Source organism: Monodelphis domestica, chromosome 4, assembly GCF_027887165.1.
Source record: "Monodelphis domestica isolate mMonDom1 chromosome 4, mMonDom1.pri, whole genome shotgun sequence".
Taxonomy (NCBI): Eukaryota; Metazoa; Chordata; class Mammalia; order Didelphimorphia; family Didelphidae; genus Monodelphis; species Monodelphis domestica.
In genome coordinates this window covers 182,508,387-182,535,977 of record NC_077230.1, presented here as the reverse complement: position 1 = coordinate 182,535,977, position 27,591 = coordinate 182,508,387, and the positions used below count along the sequence as shown (strand labels likewise).

The 27,591-nt window shown below is 37.7% G+C and overlaps 1 protein-coding gene across 3 annotated transcripts in view; it reads left to right on the top strand.

Annotated features, from left to right (window-relative positions):
• The window catches only part of SLC25A12 (solute carrier family 25 member 12), a 122,585-nt gene that overhangs the window by 77,643 nt on the left and 17,351 nt on the right, over positions 1–27,591 (top strand). For all 3 annotated transcript variants that reach the window (XM_001376047.5, XM_007494366.2, XM_007494367.2), the window contains 4 exons: positions 10,666–10,747; positions 12,089–12,247; positions 16,787–16,839; positions 17,128–17,208. In XM_001376047.5, coding sequence (XP_001376084.2) covers positions 10,666–10,747; positions 12,089–12,247; positions 16,787–16,839; positions 17,128–17,208 — 375 coding nt within the window. The remainder of the gene's footprint in view (positions 1–10,665; positions 10,748–12,088; positions 12,248–16,786; positions 16,840–17,127; positions 17,209–27,591) is intronic.

Genomic DNA, 27,591 nt, shown 5'->3' with positions numbered 1-27,591 from the left:
AGTTTTAATATCTCAGAGAACCTAAATCACTAGACAGGTATATTATGATATGTGCTGTTGTTGAGTCACTGTCCAACCCTTCATGACCACGTCTGGGGTTTTCTTGGCAAAGATAATGGAGTGGTTTGCCATTTCCTTCTCCATTTCATTTTACAGATGAGGAAACTGAGGCAAACATGTTGATGGGACTCACCCAGAGTGACACAACTAGTGTCTGAGGCCAGGTTTGAACTTGGGAAGATGAGTCTTCCTGACTCCAAGCCTTGTACTCTATCCATTATGCCACCTACCTGTCCCAACCATTGTAGCATGCAGACTGCCAGTCTGATGTTTCTTTCTCCCAGCATGACTGGATTTTATCCTTTTCTGGTTTCTCTGATGGCCTTTTTTTTTTAAACCTTCACCTTCCCTCTTGGAATCAATACTGTGTATTGGCTCCAAGGCAGAAGAGTGGTAAGGGCTAGGCAATGGGGGTCAAGGGACTTGCCCAGGGTCCCACAGCAAGTGTCTGAGGTTAGATTTGAACCCAGGACCTCCCATCTCTAGGCCCGACTCTCAATCCACTGAGCTACCCAGCTGCCCCCGCTGATGGCCTTTTTTATGTAACTTCTCCAGTGCTATTCTTTGCGAATAACATTCTGCAGCCTGATGATGCCTACTCTGCCCTACTCTGTAGCCTACAATTTTAATTCTTCTAAGACTAATATTTCATAACTTGCATAGTATTAGTATAAAAATAATGATAATAGGGGGAAGCTGGGTGGCTCAGTGGATTAAGAGCCAGGCCTAGAGATGGGGGGGGTTCCTGGGTTCAAATCTAGCCTCAGACACTTCCTAACTGTGTGACCCTGGGCAAGTCACTTGACCCCCATTGCCTAGCCTTTACCACTCTTCTGCCTTGGAATCAATACATAGTATTGATTCCAAGGCAGAAGATAAGGATTAAAAAATATATTGATAATAAAAGATGAACCTTTACTTCAAGGAGAAAACAGATGTAATCTGTTGCTCTATAGCAATGTTGCTGAATCCATGGCATGTGTGCCAGAGGGGGCTGCTCCCTTCCCCCTCTCCATGTGCTCCTGAGGACACTTCTCACATAACTCACTCCTCTGCCCATCAGCCCAATGGGAGCACTTCCTCTCTCCCCTGTCTTGGGTAAGGGGGTGGCTTACATGAAGCAGGAATGTTGCACTTTGGACACTCCATCTCTAAAAGATTCACCATCATTGTTCTATAGCCTCTGAGAACCATGTCACCTTCAAGCCATTATGAAGCATCAGAGTAGGATTTTTCTTAATGATTACTCTGTTTGAATCTGGTTATTTTATTTTATCTCAATGGGGTTATATTTGAAATTTTAACTTTGTATATATTTTCATCATATTTAAAATAAAAAGTGATAATGATTCCTAACAGTGGTCTCAATTGACTTTCCTTTTTTTTTTGTAAAATCAGCATTTAAAAAATCATCTTCAGCATTCATTAATAAAGTTCATTGAATAATAAGACTACAATGAACACAATATGGAATTTATTTTAACTTAATTTTTTAAATTATTAAAATACCTTTTCTCCCTCCTGTTCCTCTCCCATAGTGGAAAAAGGAAAACAAAACCCTTATAACAAATATGAATAATCCAGCAAACCTAATTGCCACATCATTGATATTCAGAAGAGTGTTGGTCTTAGTCTCTATCCTGAGTCCATCTCTTCGTCTTCTTTTTTTTTTTTAAACCCTTTTTTTTAAACCCTTACCTTCTGCCTTGGAACCAATATTGGTTCCAAGGCAGAAGAGTAGTAAGGGCTAGGCAATGGGGTTAAGTGACTTGCCCAGGGTCACACAGCTAGGAAGTGTCTGAGGCCAGATTTGAAACCAGGACCTCCTATCTCTGGGCCTGGCTCTCAATCCACTGAGCCACCCAGGTGCTCCCCCATCGCTTCTTTGTCAGCAAGTGGTTAGCATGTTTCCTACCAAGTACTTTGGAACTTTTATTGTTCTTTGCTCTAAGCAGATTTAAGTCTTTCAAAGTGTTTTGTCTTATTATTATAATATAATTATTGTTATATAAATTGTTGCTTTTTTTTTTTACTTCACTTTGCATCTGTTTACCTGAGTCTTTTTTATGTTTCTCTGATGTGTTCCCCTTCATTGTTTCTTACAGCATCATAAGTATCCTGTCACTCCTATAATAGGGAATTTGTTTTGATCTTTGCATAGAGCTACAATTGGATATTCTTCTTTGCAAGACTCATGTTTTCCTTATCCAATATAGAATGCAAACTATGCATAATAATGTTGTGAGTTCTGGACCAAAGCATGCATTACCTAAAGTTGTGAGCCTCTCAGAGCTTGCTTAGACAGTCTCCAGGCCTTTACCAGAAACCTCTCCACCTTGACAGGACCTGCCAGAGCCTGTATTTTACTGGTATAAGTCTTTGAGTACTCAGGGTCACCATTTCTTCTGATCTAACAGTTCTTTTCCTGCTGCCTGTAAATATGCCAAAATTACTCTAACCTTAAAAAGCACTCACTTGATCCCACCAACCCTTTACTATTTATACCTATCCTTCCTATTCACAGCCAAATTTTTAGAAAAAGCTGTGTACATTCATTGTCTCCACTGCCTCTTCTCTCATTTCTGAACCCCTTGCAATCTAACTTTTAGCCTCATCACTTAACTGAAATTGCTTTCTCGAAAGTTACCATTGATCTTTTGATTGCTAAATTCTATGGCTTTTTCTCAGTCCTTTTTCTCAGACCTATTCTTCTCGATCTCTCTGCAGCATTACATTAAGGACCACCCCTTCCTTTTAGGCAAACTCTCAACTATTTCTCATTTGTCCCCTCTCCTCTCACATTGCCACCATGAAGTATTTCAATAGTCTTGTCTTCATTCTTTCCACTCTGCAGTCAAACCTCTACATAACTCCTGATGTGATATTTCTAAAGCATGGATCTGACCATGTAACTCCCTTTCTCAAGAAGCTACTCTTACTCCCTCTTAATTCTAACATAAAATGCAAACTTCTCAGCTTTCCATTCAAAGCTTTTCACAAGATGGCTCTATCTCCTTTCAAAAAACCTCTCTCTTCACCCATAGATAAATATATTAGTGGAACCCACTCTCTCCACCAAAACAAGGCCTTCTTCCTTTTTATCTCCTTTTCAATCCATACTCTCATCCTCATCACTCCCTTCCTCATAGGCTTTTCTCTTACTTCTCTTAACCTGGGCAAATCATACATTCTCCTGTATTTCTCCTATCTTTTATGTACCCTCTCACATCATAATGTATTTATGCAAGAATACATTGATTCAGGAGCAGCTAGGTAGCACAGCAGGTAGAGCACCAAAGTGGAATCAGGAGGACCTGGCTTTCAAATCTGATCTCAGTTACTTTCTAGTTGTATGAAAAAAAAGTCCTTTAACCTGATTACCTGGCCCATGCCACTCTTGTGTCTTAGAATTGATATTAAGGCAGGAGGTAAGGATTAAAAATATGAATTAATTGATTCACCTATAGACAGGGTGTTGTCAAGTTCTGACAGTAATACCTCTACACTGTCAGACCTGTCACCTTGAATATATTTAGAAAGAAGTTACTTTGTGGTCTTTCTGCTTTCATTCTGTTATCTATGATTGTCCTTGGTTGCTTTATTTACTTACCCCTCCTGCATTTCTGTTGTCTGAGATGATCAAGAAGTAAATCTTTTCAGTTTTGGTTTTCTTTATTAAGGATGTTCCAAATGCTTCTTTGTTAAATGACCATCTTTTTTTCATTCATGGTTAAGCTTACATTTGCTGGGAAGATCATACTAGGTTGCATTCAGATCTCCATTCTCTTTGGAATATCCTTTTCCATTCCTTTTTTCATTTTCTATTGGTTGCAGAATAGTCTTGCATTATTTGCATTTATTTTCCTTTGTATTTGAAGGTCTTTCTCCTGATCATTTTTAAGAACTTCTTATTTCTGAATTGAATTGTTAAATTTAACTTGAATTTTGTGGTCTTTTTTATTGATATTTCATATTCTGTGTTCAGATGTTCTGGGCAGCTTTTTTGTTTTATTTCTTGTGCTATTCCTGTTTTTTGTCTTGTTTTCTTCTGGGAGACTTATGGTGTCTCTACACAGCCTGTCTTCAAGATCAATATGTTTTGTCTGCACAGTAAGCATATTTCCTTTTATTGTTACTGACTTTTTGCTTCTTTTCTTCTCCATTGCCCTTTACTTCTTTGTAGTTGCATTCCCAATCAATCCTTTTCCCAATCAATTCTTTTGTTTCCTTGTTGAGACTTGCCATCACAGATTCCAGTTTTTCTCATCTACCCATTATTTTTGCTGTTCAGATCATGAATTTTGCTTGAACAATTCTCATTTCTCTTTTGACCAACTCAGGAATAGTATATTGTACTTATATGTTCTCACATTCCATATTTTATTGGATTGTTTTCCTTCATTTTGCAGAATTTATTCATAGATGCCCAAGTTTACTAGATGTGGAGGCCCTAATTCCATTTTTTGTTAATGTTTCCCCCTGTTGTTTTATCTACTTGTATTTATGGTCTTTGAGTTTTCTTATTCCTGAGATCTTTAATAATCTCTATCTTTTCTTACCCCCTAATGCTCACTTTTTGACTCCTAGTTTCCTTGGGGGATGAATTGCAAAGCATCTCAGCCTTTTCCTACATGGGGCAATTCATAGTTTAGCAGCCTAGGTTTCTGTACCAAGCAACTTTTTTGTATGGACAGAACTGGCCCCAGCTGGTTACTGAGCCCTTTCTCTCAGGCTTAATAGAGGTCACACAGTCTCCCCTCCCCCTTTAACACACACACACACACACACACACACACACACACACACACACACACACACATACTGACCTTACATAGCTCCTCTCAAGCAAACATACAGTGACCTGTTCTGGAATTCTTTCCCACTCCCTCTATTCCTCAGTTCTTTACCCCTTCATTGGCAGTTTAGTGTGTTGCAGCACTGGTGCTATGGGGTTGATTTCTGTATTTTGGAAAGCTCTAGAAAGAGATGGAGAGTGTGGTGTGGCATCGAGTTCTATTTTGAGGTCCGACATGTGTCATACCCTGGAGGAAAGAATAGGTGAGAAGTTGTTCTCTATCCGTATAGGTCAACAACTAATCTTAGAGAGTTGACTGGAGACTTCAGTCAGTCATTTCCCCCTCTGTTCCTCTGTTCCCCTGTAGAGATCTTTGGCAGGACAGACTACTGCCTGCTATGATGCTGGCTATCTATTGTAAAGCTGTGTATCTCCAGCAAGCTTCTGCCCCTGGATCATCACTGCAGAACTATCTTTTTGCCTCAGTCCAAGCTCTGCAGCTTGTAGCTGGTTTCTTGAGGATCCTGGAAAGTGGAAGATGGGATTGGAATGTGGGGTTGAGTTTTGTTGAAAGCGCTTTTCTCAGGTCCTTGGGAAAGATAGTGGAGCCTTGTTAATAATGTAGGAAGTAAGAGAGCAGAGCCCAGTGAGTTCAAGTTAGGTATCATTTCATGGTTTTGTTTTTATCCTTCTTTTGGATTCCAAGGATCCTTGCTTTTGAAGACAGTTAACATTGCTTTATCTTTGGCACTTAATTTCTGTTTTGAAGATGTTTTGGAGGTCATGGGGTTTGGAGAAAATGTTGAGTCTTTCATCTTGTTCTCTTCTATCTGCATATTCCCAAGTTTATTTCATGAATAAACCTTTTGTACATATTTTAGACAAATTGCCTACCTGTATTTGACATTCTATCTCTGTACCTTTGTTTGGGGTTTTTGCTTTCTATAATATCTATAGGGCTTCTTATATGACTCAGCTCAAGAACTTCCTCCTTTAAAAGATTTTCCTGATCCTTTCAGTTGCTAGTGCTCCCTCCCACCAAAATTACTCTGTTTTGAAGGTAGAGAGTTGGCTTCAGGAAGATCTGAGTTCAAGTTTTGTCTCTGATGCATACCGGTTGTGTGACTCTAGTCAAATTACTTAACTTCTCAATATGGTACAATGGTTAGAGTGCCAGGCCTGTAGTCAGGATGTAGTCCAGTCATGCTGTGAGAGAGGGACATCAGATTGACAATCCTTTTGAACCAATGGTTGGAGCAGCTAGGTGGTGCAGTAGATAGAATGTCAGGCTTGGAATCAATATGACTCATCTTTGTGAATTCAGATTTGGTCTCATTCACTAGCTCTGTGACCTTGGACAAGTAACTTAACTCTGTTGGCCTCAGTTTTCTTGTCTATAAAATGAACTAGAGAAGGAAATGACAAACCACTCCAGTATCTTTGCCAAGAAAACCTTGAAAGGGGTCATGAAGAGTCAGACTGACTGAAAAGTTACTGATTGAAGTCTCCAATCAACTCTTAAGATTAGTTATTGATTCATATTGGTAGAGAGCAATTTTTCAACTTTGTTTTGTCCAGGGAAGGGAAGGAAAAGAGAATAAGCATTTATTAAGCATCAACTATGTGCTAGGCACTTTGCTAAACATTTTACAAATATTTTCTCATCTCATCCTTATAACCCTGTGAGGTAGGGGCTGTTACTTACATTTTACAGTTGAGGAAACTGAGTCTATAGAGGGTAAGTAATTTGTCCAGCATCACAGTGAGTGTGACTGAAGCCAGATTTGACCTCAAGTCTTCCTTACTACAAGTTCAGCACACTACCCACTGCCTTAGCTAGCTATAGTAATGAAATCTCAGGTTTAAATAATAATAACAAAAAAGAAACTCAACTCAGTACTGGTACATAGTAAGTTCTTGAAGTCAATTATTGAATGCATTTTAAATGAATAAATGAAAAAGTATTTGAGTAGGACTTGAGTGAAAAAAATCACATGATAATTAAACTCCAGATAATTGCTGGCAAAGTGTTACTACTATCAGAAATAAAAATCCGTACAATAAAAAGGTGGAGATAAGATCCTTATGTGCACTGTTGACCTCATTTATATCACTTATAAACAATTTTTTTAAAGTAAATGTCTAGATCTTGAAGTTATAAGTTGGCCAATGCAGGTCTGGAAATATTGTGATTGAATCAGGAACCCAAAACAATAATAGCCAACCAAATGCTTAGTCCCTAAGTGTCTCTCATCTTGCTTTCACTTATCTTTTTCCTTTTAAATTTAGCATATCATCTTTCGTGTAGATGATGTGATAAACATGAATAAAATTTTATAAGCAATTTGGCGGGGGTTTTTTTGTATTTTTGAAGATAATTGAAAGTTTATAGTCCTATAAAGGCTTTAATATCCTCTTAGCCATCCAGATTTATAAACTTAGTGTCATTCTGTAATCATCCCTCGCTTTTATTACTCATGTGGCCAAGTTTCTGTTGTTTTTAACATTCCCATCTGTTACCTCTTCATTCATATGACCACTGCTCTAGTGATGTAGTTTGCTAATTGATCTCCCTGCCTTTAATCTCTTCCCTCTCAAATAATTTTTCTGCACAGCAGGCAAAAGAACTGTCCTAAATAGAATTGTCCTAAAAGAGCAGGTCTGGCTATATAAGTCCCCTGTTTAAAAAAAAAAATCTTCAGTAGTATTCCATTGCCTCTAGGCTGAAATACTCTCGAGTCTTAAATTTGAGATCCTCTACAATCTGGTTCCAACCTACCTTTCAAGATATACAGCAACCATTTATTTCCTATTATTTACCTCCAAGCATTCTATGTTCCAGCCAAACTGGAATGAATGCTAGTTGTTTCTCGACTATCAGCATTCCACCTTTGGCCTCTGTGTTCTTGCCCAGGCTGACCTAGAATACATTCCCTTTTTGATTTCATCTCCTAGAATTCTTATCTCCCTTCAAGGCTTCGTTCTGGTATCATTGCCTCTAGGATGCCTTCTCTGATCTCACCACTCTTTGTTGCTGTCTCCCTCTTCACATCATATTTTTGTATTGTTACTTTGTATTCCCCAAGAATGCTAGAGAGAGGGACTGTTTTTTAGACTGTAACTATTGCACTTAAGGACTTATCACAGACCCTCACAGAAAATAGATGCTTAGTCAATGCTTTGGAATTTGATTTATATATTTGATAGCTTCTTTAAGATATGGCAGATCAGAGCAGCTAGCTATTGCAGTGGATAGAGCACCAGGCTTAGAGTTGGGAGAATCTAGGTTCAAATGTAGCCTCAGGTACTTCCTAACTATGTGACCCTGGGCAAGTCATTTAACCCCTATTGCCTCACCCTTGCCACTCTTCTGTTTTAGAATTGCTACTAGGACAGATGATAAGGGTAAAGCAAAACAAAGAAAAATAGTATGACTTACTGGATAGATTGCTGACCTCCATTGATTTGCAATGACAATTAATAATGATGATACCAATAATAATGTCACGTTTATATTGCACTTACTCTGTGCCATGCATTGTATTAAGCACTTCATAAATATGTCATTTGGTCTTCATAATAACCTTGGGAGGTAGATGCTATTGTCAGGATCGAATGAAAAAAAATCAATGAAGACAGAATTAGAAACAATGGGGTGAAAAAAAGTATTTACATCAAATATCACCAATTTTGTCTCATATCCCAGATATACAGGAAATTGGCAATTTAAAATACTGGCACCTCTCCTCTATAGATAACTGGTCAGAGGTTGTGATTAAGCAGTTTTTAGGAAAGAGAACTGAAAACTATAAATAAAAGCATGCTCCAGATCACTTATGGTAAGGAAAATGTACATTAAACCTCCTCTGAGGTTTCCCCTCACACCATGTAAATTGGCAAAAATGAAAAAAGATGGAAAAATTCCTTGTTGGTGTGCTGTGGGAAGATGGGAATGTTAATGCACTGTTGGTGTGGTTCTCAGGTGGTTTAGCTATTGTGTATCTCAGTTTGGAGTTACAAAAGAAAATAGCTAAATCGTTCACACACGCACCTCAAGAAAGCTGACTAAACTAAGGACTAATATATATTAAAATATTCATAGTAACAATTTATGGCAGCAAGACTAAAAACAAAATAGTACCCATTGATTGAAGAATAGCCAAAAGAAAACCAAAAGCCCCAAATCTGATGTTTCAATTGATCAAATAGAATTGTACAAGCAAGATATGATAAATATGTGGAATTGAAAAAAATGTGGGAAGGCTCTGTGAACCAAGATATGAAGTAAGCAGGGTCTAGAGAACAACATACATACTTAATGATGATGAAAATGAAATAGACTGATTACTAAAAGGAAATTGAATGCTTATTAATGGAAAAATCAATCAAGGTCTTTGAGCTCTCATGAAACATATCTCCTGCTTCATGGTAGGAGACGGAAGGGAAACTATATATATACATATGTGTGTGTATATATATATATATGTATATATATATATATATATATATATATATATATATATATATATATATATATATATAGAGAGAGAGAGAGAGAGAGAGAGAGAGAGAGAGAGAGAAGGGAGGGAGAGATAAGATATGGACTTCTTTTCTAAATCCCAGAATTTCATTAAAACAAAATGGTTTTAGGACAAAAAGAAATTTTGCTTCATACTAGAGTTCATAAACTTGTAAAACTTTTAGTTCAAGAGGTGGCATGAGTTAAAAATGTAAATTAGGTTTAAGAAAAAATTTCATGACTTCACTGCATATAAATTCATAGTGGGTATTTTTTTCTTTTTGAAAAATTTATTTAGTTTTTAATTTTTAAGTTTACAAGCATTTATTGCAATTGAAAAAAAAAAAAAGAAAACCATTGTAACAAGTATATATAGTAAAGCAAAATAAATTCCCTCACTGGCTGTGTCTAAAAATAATTCATAGCAGATCATTAAAGGAATTTATAGATGTTGGAAAAATCTAGCCTTTTAAGAATCTCATAAAATGTCCCTTGAGGCCTCAAATCATATGCCACATTATAATACTTAGCACTATATAAGATAACCTTAGCTGGCCAGTTTCGTACATTTTATACTTTTTCAACATTTTTTCATTTCTATTGTCTTCCAGGCCATGTGGCTGATCTGACATGAAATTATTTATATTCTTATACTTATTCTAACTGGGATTCCAATAGATTTGCAAATAAAGCAGTAAACACAGATCCCAGCCAGCTATAGGATATAATGTCATCCCCATACAGTTATTAGTTAAAATGATGTCCAGTGGAAATTTCTTTTTTTGTAATTTGTTCAAGAAACTGGGAAAGGAGTAGTTTTGTTTTTTTAAGAAAGGCTTCTATCTAAAATTGTCTTAAAATATTTACATCTTTTTCCCTTAACATTTTAAGCTTTAGTTATTGGGAAACTTCATACATGTGGATTTCACCCCTTTTATAATATTAAGATAAATGAAGCATTACTATATTCTTAATATAATGAAAATATGAAGAGTCAGAAACTTAAGTTTAAAAAATATAAAAATTACTTGTTTTTTAACACAAGCAAAAACTGAAGTACTATAAAAGAACCTGAAAGATAGACATATTTAAAATGCACAATGTTATAGTAACATAAAAAATGGGAGAGGTATTTGTTTCAGAAGTGAAGGGATAAGCCTTATCAAATACCTTGTTCACATGCCTTTTTTTCCCCTTCTAATGTTATAAAAACTGGCTCACAGCTGCTTTTATTTCCCACATGCTTTTCTAAATTTTTTACATTTTTTTTCTCTCCTCCTTTTCCCAACAGCAATCTCCTGGGTTAGGCAGGTCTGTCTGGCTCCAGATCGCTGAGTCTGCTTATAGATTCACTTTGGGCTCAATTGCTGGAGGTGAGTGACATGTCTATGTGCTGTTTCAAGCCTGGGTTAATGTAACATTATCTCCTCAGTGCAGGGCAGATCACCAAAGGTGCAGTTCATTGTTCCGGTGGGCAAAGATGGAAGGCTTTCTGAAATGCCCTTTATTTTTACCGATGATCAGAGGAATTGACCTAGCACTGCTCTGGCATTTCTGGCTCCAAAAAGTCTTCAGGCCAAAACCTTGATAACGACTTGGAGCTCCCAGATACAGTGCCCGGTTCACATTAATGATACAAGGTGGGGCCCAAACCAAGAGTGGGAACTCAGAACTAAGAAAGAAATGTCAAAGATTCAAAGACATGTCCTAGAAGCTACAGGAAATACAACATCTTTCTGAAACAATTTTTCTATCATTCTCCACCTTGGTTTGAGAGATTGTGGTTTAACAAAATAAAAAACACCTCTGCTGAAATATCTGAGTTTTTTTAATTAAATACTCATCGTATAGGAGGTAAAATAATCTAAGGAAGCTTAGTTAAGAAAGAAAGGAGCCAGGTATAATTCAAATATTTGTGTGTGCATGTTTTTTTTTCCTTGAAACAAGCCTACAATAATGACTGATTTTCCTGTTCCTGTTTTCAAAAAGATGATTCCAACTATGGTTGTTCCCCCCCCCCCCCCATCTAAAGTATATTATTGTAAGTTAAAGTAAGAAATTTATGTTAGACATTAGAGGTTATTTCTAATTTTTCAACATTTGATGAGTTCTTATGACTCAAATATGTCCTTGTTCTCATATAAGACCATTGCATATGCAGAGAAGAAGGTTTTAACCTCTTTCTTCTCTCCCTTTTCTTTGATGTTGTTTTCTTGATATGAAATTCCACTAGCTGGCACTTCTTCCTGTGACTGCAACTTAATGTAGTCTGTGCTAAAATCCTTCAGTAAACTAAATTTAAGAATCATAGTGGTATATACATATAATAATTTTTAAAAAGCAAAACCAACATGGTATTTTAAGTGCCTTGTGAAGAATTGTTGTAAATAATAGTCTTATTGTTACAGGAAACTTAGTGTTGATTATCTGATGTTGATTGATAATCCGTTTCTTAAATTAAATGCCTAAAATATCAAAGAGCATTCTTGGCAATTATCCCCTGAAGCAGCTCATAAAGAGCTTGTATTTATGGATCCCAAAGGTAGCCTGTCATCCTTTAGCTGTGTATAGGAGGAGAAAAGTAACATGTGTTCTTCTCTGCAAGAACAAATATTGCAGAGTTTTCTGGTCCTTTTGCGATTGGATTTATTTTCATCTTGTTTTCTCCATTTAGTTGTGCTGTTCTTTAAGTCTAAAAATTGTTCTATTTGTAGCTGTGGGAGCCACTGCAGTATATCCTATAGACCTGGTAAAGACACGCATGCAAAATCAGCGTGGCACTGGCTCTGTCGTTGGGGAGCTGATGTATAAAAACAGCTTTGACTGTTTTAAGAAAGTCTTACGTTATGAGGGCTTCTTTGGACTCTATAGAGGTAAGTAAATGAATTTTAGCTGCTCAAGTCAAATGATTGTAAAATCACTAGCAGCAGCATCTCACAGCCTGGAAATAAATGAATGCCTAGTTCAATCTAAGCAGACTATTCCCGTTTCCTTTTTTCCTTCAATCTCTTTCTCTCTGTGTGTATGTGAGTCTTAATAGTTAAAAATAATAATAGCTAGCATTCATATAGTGCCTACTATGTGCCAGGCATTGTGTTAAATGCTTTACAAATATTATCTCATTTGATCCTCACAACAACCCTGGGAGGTAGGTGCTGTTATGATCTCCATTTTGCAGTTGCTTTTTTCTTGTTGTTCCCCATCATTCTTTCTACCTACCGCTAGCAACATTAGTCAGGAAATGAAAGCTTCATTTTTTTCTTCATGCTACTTATTTCTCTTGAACTCCTAATCATACATTTCTAATAACATAGGTCTGGAGGACACCATGAATCTTAAAAAGACCCAGGTCTACAGGTGGGAGACAAAGATAAGCATCTTTTTTATAAAAGGGTTCTTTTCATGAAGAATTAGAGAAAGGAAAAATGTATTACATTTTTACATCAGGAAAGCTAAATTCCTTGAAACTAAGTTTTTATTTTAGTCACTTATTTTCATCCAGCAAAGATTTATTTTTGTTTTTGGTTAGGTATTTTTCTCCTTTGTCCTGAGGGAGATGTTTATATGTATTTTCTTCAGTCTTTTCATCTAACAGCCCCATGGCTCCAAGTATCATGTCCTTTTTTTCCCCTCCTGGGACTGACTCCATTTTGATTTGATTTGATTTTCTGTTGCTTTCTGAGGTTGGGAAAGTTGCAGCATGAGTTCCTGTCGGTGGGGAGGCATCAGAGCAAACCACAGGTGAACAGAATCAGAGCCGGGAGATTTTCTTTTCTAGGGGAAACTTTCAGGTCCAGACTGTAGTCCTGCCTGAGTTCAGCATTCTCAGCATCAGAAGCAGCAGTCCAGCCTGCATTCATTTTCCCTGTCTCTGCAGGAACTTGTTTCTCTTTTGGAGTGAGAATGACTTTCATGTAAATGTTTTCACATTAGAATTTTGTGTTTCCTTCTGGAGGGAGATTAATTTTATAATCCCCTTGGGCGCCACTTGGGATTCTTTGAAAACATTCTCTGCCTGCTCAGGTCTTGGGTATTTAGATGGTTTACAGTACTTGTTTGTTTGCAGAAACATTCTAGGCAATCCCGAACTCATTATTTGAGTGCCTTGTTGAACTGCTTCCCTCCAAACCTTCTCACAAAAAGATGCTCTGGACCTTATTTGTGGTTTAGGCTTAAACATGTGAGGAAAAAATGTTCTTGTTGAAGTTTGGTATGGTGAAGGGAGTCTTGGATTTTCAAGTCCAAGGACTTGAAGTCTACATAAAAGATTGAGCTCTAACAGATTTGTGTTGGAAGGAGAGAATGGTAATTGTTAGCTATGGTTACAAGTTAAGAGAAAAGCATATCTTTCTGAAATAAAATGTTATGTCGTGCATTCCTAATTCTGAAGAGTCAAGCTGATTCTCCTTGCTATATGGTCCAGAACCTAGATTTTCTTAAAGTTTATCTTTTTGGAAAAGTGAGTCATCAGTATTTATTCATCAAGAAAATAGTGGTAGTATACGTGTGTGCATTTGTGTGTGCATGTGTGTATGCATGTATGTGTGTGTGATATTTTCCTTCATTATTTTCCTAATAATAGGCTTCTTTCCTTTCGCATTACCTTCTTTACCCTTTCCCTTTTTATTATGTGTCTTCCTTTGTAAACTTTTAAATTATAGATAGGAATAAAGGACTCTGCTGAAGATTCTCAAATCTATCTATCTATCCCTGATCCCTCACCTGCACTCTAGCCCCATATAACCAGCTCCCTCTTTAACATATTCTCTTGGATGTCCCATAATTATCTTAAACTCAACATATCTAATTTAAAATTCGATTCTCTTTCCCCTTAAACATGCCCCTCCTCCAATCTTCCCTTTTTCTATTGAGGTCACCCCTATCCTTGGAGTCATCCAGGTGGGTAACTTCACCATTATCCTCAACTCTTCATTCTCCCACACCTTCTATAGCCAATCGGTTAACACATCTCATTTTAAATCTACATCCATATCATCTCTTGAATCTCTCCTCTTCCTTTCACTTTTACAACTACCACCCTCTAATGCTGACTTTTATCACCTTTTAACAGAACTATTCAATAACCTCCTACCTGGTCACTGTTATTCAAGTTTCTCCCCTGTCCAGTCCATTCTCTATAAGTGCCAAAATAATCTTAAAGTATAGATCTGTGTTATATTCCTGCCATAGTAGAATATATAGTATAGTGTCGTTAGAGACTCCTTACTGTCTTTAGGATAAAATGAAAACTTTTATTTAAGAATTTTACAACTTGATCTCATTCTCCAGACTCTCTTCACATTAAACCTCTTTTTACACTCTTTGTTGCAACTAGCCTTGTCTATTTGTCATTTTTTAGACTCAGCCTTCCATCTTCCACGTCCATGTCTTTGTATAGGCTGATTCCAACATTTGGAATACTTCTCATCTGCAACTCTTAGAATCATTAGCTTTCTTCAAGGTTCAGCTCAGGTGGTACCTCCAATAATTGAACCCATCTTCCTGATTGCAAATTCTGCATTCTGTCTACTGTGCCATATTTGCCTCTCTGCCTTATATATAATAGATGCTTGATAATTGTGGAATTGAACCAAAGAAATCTAGGTACTCAATATATTAATCACTTTTCTAGGGGGGATGTTTAGTGGTGGTTCCTTTGAGGGAAGATGTCAGTGCTCATAAAAATGATCTTGATCTGGGAAAGGGGTGGACCTTTGGTCTTACTCAGGATGTAAGCTGATAAAATCAGTTCTTTTAGATGAGAGACTGTAGTATTAGGAAAAAAAGACAGTGTAAATTGTGTACACATATACACTGATTGTTGAGATTGTCATATATTACATAGAACTGGCCCATTATTCTGTCAGATAATTGACAAAATTGTTGACAGATTAGCTCAAGATTCTTTACAAGCAACAATGAGATAAGAGAATGACACAAATCAGTACTTTATTAAAATTCTATGAGCCTTTATTTAGGGAAGTTGGACAACAAAGTCACATGCTGACATAGCTGTAAGGGAGAGTTAGATTAAAAGTAATAGGTGCTGATAATCATGAATGTTAGGAAGTTAAGACTGCCATCTACTGATTTAGTCTTTTAAATCAGTCTGCTCCATTAAAGGTATGTGAAGATTATGCATTTGTCACTGATAATTCAGTTTGACTGACAGTAGCCTGTGTGCACGATTACTTGCTGGCTCCCAGCTCACGGAAAATCACTCAGCAGTGTCTTCAAAGTAGGCTTAAGATCAGCAGTGAATGTGCAAATACACACAGTTCTCCCGTTCTTCTTTCCCTCACCTCAAAGGTGTTTTAAAGAGTAGAGAGGAGTTACTGGTGGCATCTCTAAAAATCCATGCCAACAATTTGGATAAGCCACAGTTTTTAGAGAGCTGAGCCCTTTGAATATCTGCAGATGTTAAATTGTGGATTTTCATATTCTAATCTCTTACCAGTACACGGAAATTCAACCTTCCCAAGAATAGAGCATTCCTTGTAATTTTATTAAAGACTTAATTTTGATGTGTCTTAGTGAATAAGTGTCCTTATACATAGGAGAGATTCAAGGAATGTTACTCAAAACTACATTTTCTCCCTTTGATGTTTGGCTTCCTTTTAAATGAATCCTATGATTTGATTTTATATCTCTTTTAATTTATTTATTATTAAAAGTGAACCTTGTGAGTTAGAGATGTAACCATTCCCTTCTATCCTACAAAAAAGGAAATTCCCAAAGCAGCAAGGATCTACTTAACAAGTAACTTTTAGCTATTTTTCAAAACCTATGACTTTAGATTAAAAAGGAATTTTTCTTGATTTGTTTAGTTATATAAATTGATTGATATTATTTTACTTTTTATTAATGTTGGCCCATCTTTTTCATTCTTTTCTTATGTATTTTTGGAGAGGTGCTAGATAAGAAAAATTGTTGATAAGTTCATAAAAATAGAAAATTTATTTTTGGCACAAGCAGTTACTTTACATTCACATATGAACATTTCTGAAATGATCTATTCTTGTTATCAGTTTTAAGGGTAAAACTAAAGGATTTGCTGGATAAATGATATTAGTGATAATGATGATAACAGTAATAATGATAATAGAATTTACATAGCATTTAAAGTTCCATTGTGATTTTACATATTTTATTTCATGTGATCCTCACAACCTTGCAGGTAAGTACTATTATTATCCTAATTTTAAATATGAGAAAACTGGGGATGAGAGACTCCTACAGAGAATCATAAATAATTGAGTCTTAGGTAGAATTCACAATCTGGTCTTCCTGACTTCAAGTTCATTATTTTATCTACTGGGCCATCTAGGTGCCTTCTTGTTTTGAAAAGTAGATTCTTATTGGTGTAATCTACACAAGTCTTTTGCCCCTGATACTTTTCTTTGCTTACCTAGGTCTGGTGCCACAGCTCATAGGGGTTGCTCCAGAAAAGGCCATTAAACTGACCGTGAGTAATGTTCTTTCTTTTATATTTGGAGTAATTCACTTTGCTTTGTGTCATTCGTTCAAATATTCATTAAGAAAAAAAGTGGGATTTGGGTTATTGACAGCAGTATAGTCCTGAAAGAGCTTTGAACAATGTAAAGTTATAAATAGCTATGTACTAGTTTTGGATTATGACATATATAATGCACTCTTGATTGGAGAAGGAAAACCGTCATGTGTCTGTAGAAGGGAAAGGATATGGGAGCTGTTGGGAAGAGTTTTTCTTACTATTTTTATCTTTATTAATCAGGTTAATGACTTTGTTCGAGACAAATTCACCCGAAGAGATGGCTCCATTCCAATATTAGCAGAAATCCTTGCTGGAGGTTGTGTAAGTGTTAATAAGTATGGACTATTTACTCATATGAAAAGAAACAAACTCTCTTTAGTCTTTCTTGCCAGGAAAGAAATGTCCAGTTGCTATTTTATGTGCTCCCAGGTGAGTCTAAGCAATTTCTTCTTATCCTGGGCTGCCCTCCTGTGCAATGGCCCTTGGATGGTTTGAGCAGCCTTAACTGGCTTTGAATGGGGAAAGATGTTAATGGGGAATTGTTATCAGCCCTTTTTCTTAGAATCTTCTGAAAAAGCCTCATAGGACTTCCCCACCCCCTCTTCTTTTAAAGTTCCTGTTCTAAATCCCCATAAATATTGCAGAATGGAGAGAAGAGAAACTTAGTTGGTCTGCGGTAGTATTTACCCTGACTAGAACTTAAAATCAATGCGAGGTGACTGATTAATTGGGCCATTATTACCTTTTAGGTAATGGGTCTGAGAACCCCTTGTGGTGTAATTTTCATTCCTTTTAGGGGAATAAATTCCTTTTTGGTTCTAGTTGCACTGAGGCTATTGACACCAATCTCAAAGCCAGTGATACAGTTCTGGCATTTACTTAAATTAGAGCAAGCAGGGCAAGGACCAGAATCTCTGTCTTCATCGGTTTTTGTGAGCACACTCTGGGGTTTATACATAATCACAAAGGTAGATTTTCAGCTCAGCTAATTTTGCTTGTGGGATTGGCCTCACATTTGGTAACATTATGGTGTATTTAAGGCTAGTTTAGCCCATTTTGTCTCTGAGAACTCTAATAACTTCCAGTTGAGTTGGCTGACAGGCCAGAATAAACCCTCCTCAGCTGGTTGTGGAACCTGAGGTGACGAGGTTGATGACCTCTGCAGTTTTTAATTCAGGGAAGATGCCCTGGAGGGCCAGAGAGAGAGGCTGCTTCTGGTTCTCCCTGATTAGATTTGGCAGCATGGCACATACCTGAGTCCTCACCTGTCAGCAATATATGTTCTTATGGAAAAAGCAGCTGTGTGTGTGTTGTGAGAAAGGAAAACCACCTTTCACTGCCAAAAGCAGCTTCTTTTTTCTGGAGGACAAGTGGTATGCACAGAATGCAACATATGCCCAAGTAGTCCTCAATTCTGGTTCCTTAGGTCCTCCAACCCTACCCACATTAGAAATTATTGTGTTTTCTCTGCACCATTTTTAACTATTCACCACCCCTTTCTCCATATTCTTTCTCTCCTTCATGATACTTCTTTTCATCTAACCATTCCATAGTCCTCTTTGTTGGCATCATTAATGTGTTGCAATGGTTAGAGGTTGAAGCTAGGAAGATCCAAAATTGGCCAGAGACACTTAATCCATGTGTGAGCCTGGAAAAGTCACTTAAGCACTACATGCCTCCATTTTTGCATCTTCAAAATGAGGGGAACTGGACTCAGTGACTTCTTAAGTCTCAATCAGCTCTAAATCTGTGGTCCTATGTCCACTATTTTGCCCCCTATGGATGGCCAAAATATGTTTATATTTTGTTCCATTTGCCTGGGTGTCCCTTAGGCTTTGTCCCAAGTCGTCTACTTTTTCTGCACTCAGAATCACAGTTCCAGAGCTTGAATGGATCATAGAGGCCACTGAACCTCTCGGTGGGCAACTGCCCTCCCAAACTGATATAGTCAGCCTTAATACCTCTCCTAAGCTCCAGGCCCTGTCCTGGGGGGCGGTATTCCCTAGATATTCAAACAAAATCTCAAATTCATCTTAATGTAAAATGGAAATCATTACCATTCAACCACTAAATCGGAGGGTTTTAACATTTTTTGTATCATGGACCCAGACTTCTGTTGGTCTTCTTAACCCTATTTCATACTGTTCTTTTTGAAGAATTGTATTTTCCAAAGGAACTTGACCATTAGCTGCTTCTCAAACTTGACACAGCACATCATCTCAATTGCCTTTTTGCATTTATACAAGATATCCCTATTACCTAAAATGTACTCTCTCCTCTCTGTGCCTTTAAGAATCTTGGGGCTTCCTGAAAAGGCTCAATTTGTGGTCTGCCATTTCTGTGAATCCTTCCCACAACCTCTCATAGCTGATAGTGATCTAACTTTCCTCAACTTGTATTTTAGTTATTTATGTCCTGCATCTCTCTCCTGGAGAATGGAAGTTTGTTGAAGCGAAGGGCAGTGTGCTTTTTCTCTTGGTGCCCTTAGAACCTTGCATGTTTGTTGAGTTTATGAGAGAATATTTTCATAACTTTAGAATATTGGTTTTGCTTTTGCTTCTCAAGTTTTCCTTCTGAGATCAGCAAAATAAATAAATGTATAGTTAGATGGATAATACATAGAATTTGCCTGAAGGTCTGTAGGACAGATGAGGAGGAGGAAAGAACGCTGAATTGCCTTCAGGAAAACAGCAAAGTTCTTTTAATGATCTCCATACACCTACTAGAAACTAAGGTCTTTTTTTTTTAGTGCCAGTCATTGTATATTGGCTGTGGGTCTTGGAATGATACATTACCCATCTCTGCAGAATTAAAAATGAATGAGGCACAGAGGGCAATGGAGATTGGTGGTTGTGAGCAGGTAGCATCTTATGATGAATTAGGGACTTCAAAGAAGAGGTGGAGTAAAGAACGTTATCAGGTCCATGAATAAGTGAAAAAGAATATAGATTAATCAATTGGCTAGACTGAGGAATAACTGGTGAGATAGCCCCAGTTCTTCACTGGTATATTCTCAGTGATAAGAGAACAATGAAAACCTCCAACACATTGGGTGGCCCCTTGTGGCAAGTTTTGGGATGACAGACAAGACTTTCACAGGATAGACAGGCTTGGACAGGTTAAGACCACAGCTACATTTGAGTTTAAATATTTGGAAAAAAAATAAAAAGAAAGTGTGAGAAATATTTGGGTTGGGGGTTTTAGTAGTTACTTCTATTGCTGCCATCTTAGTTTTCATCTCTTTAGAAATCTCACTTGCTCATTTCACAGCAAGTGATTTTCTTTCTCTGCTATGAAAGAAAGAAAGGAACAATGAATAAATGAATGAATTTTCTGTTTTGTGTTGCCAATTACCATTCTGTTTACGTTTGTGGAATTTCTAAAGGTTCGAGTCCAGGTGACTAAGCCATTCATATGAGATGAGAAACTGAGCCACAGGAATGAGGTGGTTAAAACCTAACCAGCTTATTTTCTCATTAGTTGCCTTGTTCTTCATAGGATACATCTTTTCTTTAGAGAGCTTATTTAGAGATTGGGGCTTTAGCTAGGCTGGGCTGATAATCCCCTCTGAAGCTTGGAAAGTGTTGAGGGTTATTTTGATACTCTAAATCTCTTCTTTAACTATGATTCATTTCTAGAAGACCTAGTATCCTTAATAGACTTGGATTGACTGTAACTAAAAAATGGATAGCTCAAGGAGAAGGGTCAGAGTGGACCTTAGATAACTATAAAGTTGGGTACAGTGATCTTCCCATCCTTCCTACTCTCTGTCCTTTCTCTTTTCAATCTCCTCTCTTATTGCCCTCCTCAGAGACCCAATAATCTCATCACGCTCTGCCTTTACTGCTCTCTCCCAGATCAGGCTCATTGACACCAAGTTATCAAAAGATGAATGGGGCTTAATATGTGACCTCTTGCACAGGATTTGTATTTTAACTAGAAGAAAACCTTTTGCCAAAGGGAGTCCTTTTCAATTGTGGATTTTTCAGGCATCATTTGGATGGTGAGGAAAGTACTTTTTCTATGAGGATACTTCCCCCCCCCCCCCCTTTGAAATCATCCCCCTGAGAATTCTTTATCTTGAGATTTTGCTGGTAAAGGTATAGTTTTACAAGTCCCTGGAGCTGTAGGGCTGGCTGTTGTTGGCACAGCCAGCACCCTGCCTCCAAGGATCAAGGGCACAGCATCTTCACAGTTAGAGAAAAATGCTGCCATTCTTCCTTAAATAACCTAATTACAGTTTTTAAAATGTTGCTAATGCAAGTTAATCAGGAAGAGACGACCTAAGCTTTGGCATGGTGGAGACTGGCTCCTCCTGGAGTTGGTCTTTTGCAGCAAGGCACTGTTCCTAGATCTGGGACTTGGGGGTTTTGTGTGTGGGAGAGAAAATCCAGGGCCCCAACTCTGATCTCAGGGGAGGTAATTTTTTTTTTCCATGTCTGTAAGAGTTGGGATAAGACTTTCTTCCCTTAGTACCTTTCAGTGGATGGTTGTCAGGTCTATAGCTTTTGCTTTGCTCTGTTCTAATCTCAGCCAATAATAATGAACATTTTAGAAATCTTTCTCTTTATATACTGAAAAAAAGAAATAAGAAGAGACTTGTACTAAAGTTAGGCACAACTCATTTCAAATATCTATGATTTCATAGGTGTGGCTCTTCTCCCCACTGCTATAGTTTGTAAGGTCTCTGTCCCTTAGTCCTTTAAAAAAAAAATAAATCCTTACCTTCTCTCTTAGACTGAATACCATATATTGGTTCTAAGACAGAAGAATGGTGAGGGCTAGGCAGCGGGGATTAAGTAACTTGCCCAGGGTCACACAGCTAGGAAGTGCCTGAGGCTGTGCCACCTAGCTGCCCCCCTCACCTTAGTCTTAATGTGTTTCTGAGAACCCAAGACACCCTTTTGCAGACAACTCTTTAGCAAAGAGCCTTTTTGAATTAACCTAAGTTAGTCTTAGGAGAACAGACACAGTTTCCTGGGCTTGTTCTCTGAGCTTTTTTAGCTTGGTAAAACCTATATAGTTTTGGTTTTGATTTGAAAAACTTAAATTAATTAATTAATTAATTGAGAATATTTTTTCATGGTTACATGATTCATGTTCTTTCCCTCCCACCTCCCTCCCATAGCCAATGTGCAATTCCACTGGGTTTTATATGTGTCCTTGATCAGAACCCATTTCCTTGCTGTTGATGTTTGCACTGGGATGTTCATTTAGAGTCTACATCCCCAGTCATATCCCCCTCGACCCATGTGATCAAGCAGTTGAAACCTATATAGTTTTTAAGAACTACGTATCAGGATGGATGATTTGGGCAGTCAGGCAACAAGCATTTAAGTACTTACTTTACATGTACTAGAAATTTTGCTAAGCAATAGGAATAAAAAAAGCAAATAAAAAACATCATCCCTATCCTCAAGGAACTCACATTCTAATGTGGCAGACAACATGTAAATCAATAACTGTACATTCAGGATAAAAACACACACACAGAGTTAGGACTAGGTGGCTCAGTGATTTAGGAGCCATACCTGGAGACAAGAAGTCCTGGATTTGAATGTGGCCTCAGGCACTTCCTAGCTGTGTGACCCTGGGCACATCACTTAACCCCCATTGCCTATTCCTTACCACTCTTCTACCTTGGAACCAATACTCAGTATTGATTCTAAGACAGAAGGTAAGAGTTTAAAAAAATTATACATATACATACACACACACACACACACACACACACACACACACACATAGAGTAGAGGATTTTTAGTGATGGTCACAATTAGTTTAAAAGCTAGAATTGCAATTTTTCAGCATCTGCCACAATTCTAAACACAAGAGGTGCTGAATAGGTGCCTAACACGTTAATGACTTGTTCCATTGGAACCAGCCCTCTTACTCATTTTTCCATTCATCTTGCCTCTTGTCTTAGACACAGACAGGCTCAGAGCTTGTAGTTAAGGGCAGTTTGCCAGGCTGAGATTAGAACAGCTTGACCTTCTTGACCTCCTCTCCCCAAGTAGAGGGTCTTTGTTCCATGAGTCCCGTCAGAGATGGGAAAAAAGAGGGGAGGTTCCCTCTAGGAAGAGAACCCTGAATGATGGCGATGGTTATCTCAGCCTTGGAATATCCCGCGTCTGCTTACAAAGAGAGCAACTAGTAACTCAGTAGTTTTCACTCATTTCATTATGTGGATTTGAGACAAGGCAGCCCAGAGCACTCACATTTACCCATAGCCGGAGAGATGTGTGGGCTTAACATGCATGCACCCACACATGCCAGGGTAAATGTTTGGTTTTGGAAAAGCTCCTGTTCTCGAGGTTATTGTTTGCTTGATTAAGGCTCTTTGTGTGGTCAGGGGTATTTCCATATGACAATCCTTAATGAACCCCAGTTTCCTGGTGTTAAATACAAGCTACTTTGAAAGTACCTTTAAGCAAGGCATGTTGGTTTTTTTTTTTAAAGGAAATTAACTTTTGGAATAGATTATAAGCAGAATTGAATAAAATAATGGAATGTGATAGAATCATGGAATAGAATATAAACAAAATCATATTTTTTTAACTTTTGGATGATTAACCTAATTTGTAAACATAAAACATTAGTCTTTAGCCACTGACATATATGACATGTACAGTAAAACCTTCTGACTTGGAACTTCAACAATTTTGATTTTAACTCAAACAAGTTTGGCCACAATTCACCTTAATACTACCCATAAACAAATTAGTTCTTTCCTGTTGTCAGTTTTAGAAAATACAACTTTAGCATATATATGTAAATATAGCAATATCGAGGTGGCCCAGTGGATGGATGGGTGCTGGACCTAGAATCAGGAAGCCCTGAGCACAAATATAGCCTAGCTGTGTGACCTGGGCAAGTCATTCAACTTCTTTCTGCCTCAGTTTCCTCATCTGTAAAATGGGACACCTACTTCCCAGGGCTGTTCTGAGGGTAAAAAAATTTGAGAGAATATTTGTAAGGAGCACTTATACAAAAATTAAAGTGCTATATAAAAGCTACTTTTTATATCATATGGCCTATACCCACAACAGATATATAATAATGATAACGAAACCTAATATTCATATTGCAATTATTTTGTGCTTGATACTGTGCTATTCACTTTGTAATTATTATCTCATTTTGATCCTCCATAACCATCCTGGGAGGTAAGTGTTATTATTATCTTCATTTTACAGTTAAAGAAACTGAGGCAAACACATATTAGTTGACTTGCCCAGGGTTACACAGCTAGTAAATGTCTGATTTGAATTCAGGTCTTCTAATTTACAGATTCATCTTTGTCCACTGGACCAACAAACTGCAGTAGATATTATTGCAAAAAATTCTGGGTGAACCAGAAACTAGAACACCATTAGATATGCCAAAAGCAAATCTAAATGTGTTTTCTTATTTTAGAATACATGTAGAAAAATAAGTGAAAGCAAATTACATAGATTTTCTTTGGAAAATCCAGGCATTTTAGCAGAAACTACTACAACTACTGCTACTACTCTTTCTTTCTTTCTTTCTTTCTTTCTTTCTTTCTTTCTTTCTTTCTTTCTTTCTTTCTTTCTTTCTTTCTTTCTTTCTTTCTTTCTTTCTTTCTTTCTTCCTTCCTTCCTTCCTTCCTTCCTTCCTTCCTTCCTTCCTTCCTTCCTTCCTTCCTTCCTTCCTTCCTTCCTTCCTTCCTTCCTTCCTTCCTTCCTTCCTTCCTTCCTTCCTTCCTTCCTTCCTTCCTTCCTTTCTTTCTTCCTTTCTCTTCATCTTCTTCTTCCTCCTCCTCCTCTTCCTCTTCCTTCTCTTCCTCCTCCTCCTCTTCTTTTTTTACTTTCAAACTCCTGAAAGCAAAGTTCAGAGCTGTCTATGCAATATAAAGCAAATTCTTTATTTAAGAAAAAAATATCATTTGACTTTTGTTACAGGCAAATTGATTCTTGTCTCCTAGAAATCCTCTTTTGAAATTTGTTTACATTTAATTTCTATTTGAAATATTCTCAGCTCAGACATACCTTGTTTTATTGTGCTTCACTTTATTGCATTTTGCAGATATTGCATTTTTTTAATAAATTGAAAGTTTGTGGCAACCCTGGGTCAAACAAGTCCATCAGAGCCATTTTTCCCAACAGCATGTGTTCACTATTGTGTCCCTGTGTCACATTTTGGTAATTCTCTCAATATTTCAAATTTTTTCATTATTATCACATCTGTTATGGTGGTCTGTGATCAGTTATCTTTTTTTTTTTAAACCTTGACTTTCTGTCCTTGTAACAACTGGAATAAGGAAATGCAAGGAGTAGGCAAACAGGATTTTGGAAATTTCCCATGGTCACACAGATAGAAAGTTTCTGAGGTCACATTTGAATTCAGATCCTCCCTACTTCAGGCCTGGCTCTTTGTCCACTGTGCCACCTTGTTGCCCCTTGTGATCAGTGACCTTTGGTGTCACTATTGTAATTATTTTGTGTCACCTCCGTGCTGTGCCCATATAAGATGGCGAACTAAATTGATTAATGTTGTATGTGCTCTGACTGCTCCATTGACTGGAAGTTCCCATATCTCTCCATCTTACCTATTCCCTGAGACACAACAATATTGAAATTTAGCCATTTAATAAGCCTAAGTATTTACGTGGAGGGAAGAGTCAATGCTGCAAACTTCCTTGTCTTATTTTAAGAAATTGTCACAGTCACCCCAGCCTGATCAGTCAGCAGCCATCAACACTGAGGCAGGACCCTCCACCAGGAAAAAAGTTTGAGTCCTTGAAGACTCAGATGAGGGTTAACGTTTTTTAGAAATAAAGTATTTTTAAATTAAGATATATACTTTTTTCATACACAATACTATTGCATGCTTAAGAAACTGCAGTGGAGTATAAACATAATTTTCACATGTACTGGGAAACCAAAAACTTCATGTGACACAATTTATTAAGATAATTCACTTTATTGCAGTGTTCTAGGATATTTCCAAGGTATATCTGTATTTGATTATAGCCAATTTGGACATTCTCAGATAGGTGGAGATTTAGAACCCCAAACCTTTTAAGAACTGGTAGATGGGCAACTAACTGGGTGCCTTAGTGGATTGGGAGCCAAGCCTGGAGACAGAAGGTCCTGGGTTCAAATTGGGATTCAGACACTAGTTGTATGACCCTGGGCAAGTCACTTAACCCCAGTAGCCTAGTTCTTACTGCTATTCTGCCTTGGAACCAATACTTAGTCTTAATTCTAAGACCGAAGATAAGGGTTAAGAAAGAAACAAACAAACAACTAAGGAGGCAACAAGATGGTCCAGTGGATAGAAAGCCAGGCCAAGAGATGGGAGAGATGGGAGGTCCCAGGTTCAAATTTGACCTCCAACACTTCACTTCTTAGCTGTGTGACCTGGGCAAGTCACTTAACCCTAATTGTGTAACCCTTACCACTCTTCTGCCTTGAAATGGATACTTTGTATGGATTCTAAGATAGAAGGTAAGGGTTTTGGATTAAAAAGGGGGGGGGGGGGATTGAACTCTGAGCTTCAGTATAATAGAAGTAATTGCTTTGGTGGACTTGATGTGAATCCTGACTGAGATTATATTCGCCTGGTGTGTAAAATGAGGCCGTTGGATTTGATGACTTTTAAAGTTCCTTCCAATCCTAATTTATGGGATCGCATAGTGAATGCTGAGTCTCAAGTCAGGAAAAAGGTGGCTTCAAATTCAACCTCAGATAGTAGCTAGGAGACCTTGAGCAAGTCACGTAATCTGTTTGCCTCAGTTTCCTCATGTGTAAACTAGGGTTAATGACAGCGCTTACTTTGAAGGGTTGTTACAAGAACCCCATGAAAAATATACTTGTAAGCTGTTTAGCACATAATAGATGCTATATAAATACTAGGTATTGTTATTATTATTGGTCCTTGGATAGTTGTTTGTGTTTATGGGAAAGACGGACATCCCCTCTACTTTTTTTCCCATTATACTCCTCCTTCCCTCCAATAGTAGGAGTAGACCGAGTCTGTCTCAGCTGCTAATTCTGTGGTTTTTGTTGGTCTGAGTTACCACCTTAAATGTATGTATTTTGTGGTCAGCGCTGTCCTGGGAGATATTGAGTAAATTGTGGTTACTCCACTAAGGAACTCTGAAACAGCATATTTTCCAGCAGGAGAGCAGGGGCTTTGTTATGGAGGACTTTGCCTTTCCATCTTGTTCTTTAAAAAAACCCGACAGGATTGAGCATTTGTAGTCACATTTTTGTGGCTAGTGGGAAATAGCTGCAGTCCTGGAGGCAGCAGTTCAAAGTAGGAAGTAAACAGGGGACTGAGACGGGCAGGATCTGGCCACTCCTTTGTAGACTCTGCCTCTGGGGTGGAATCAAAAGGGCAAAGGGCAAATGTTGTGGGGTCCTTTGTGTAGCCCCTCCAGCCTCAGGCAGGTCAGGAGGGGTTTGGGCCTGGATCTCAATCTGCTGTCTTTTCTTCCATAACCTTTGCTGTCAGATTTGCTTGGTTTATTTTCTCATGGGGTTGGGGGGTGAAGGGGAGAAGTGGTGAAGGGGGGAAATGGTAGTGGAGAGTTAGGAAGAGACAGATTTTAAATAAAGTGAGGTTAAATGGAAGCATTGAGGGATTCCTTAAATTTCTCTTGTATAGAAATAACCTCGCTTCAAAATGAAACTTGTCAACATTTGACATCTCTTGTAATTGATTTAAAAGAAAGAAATG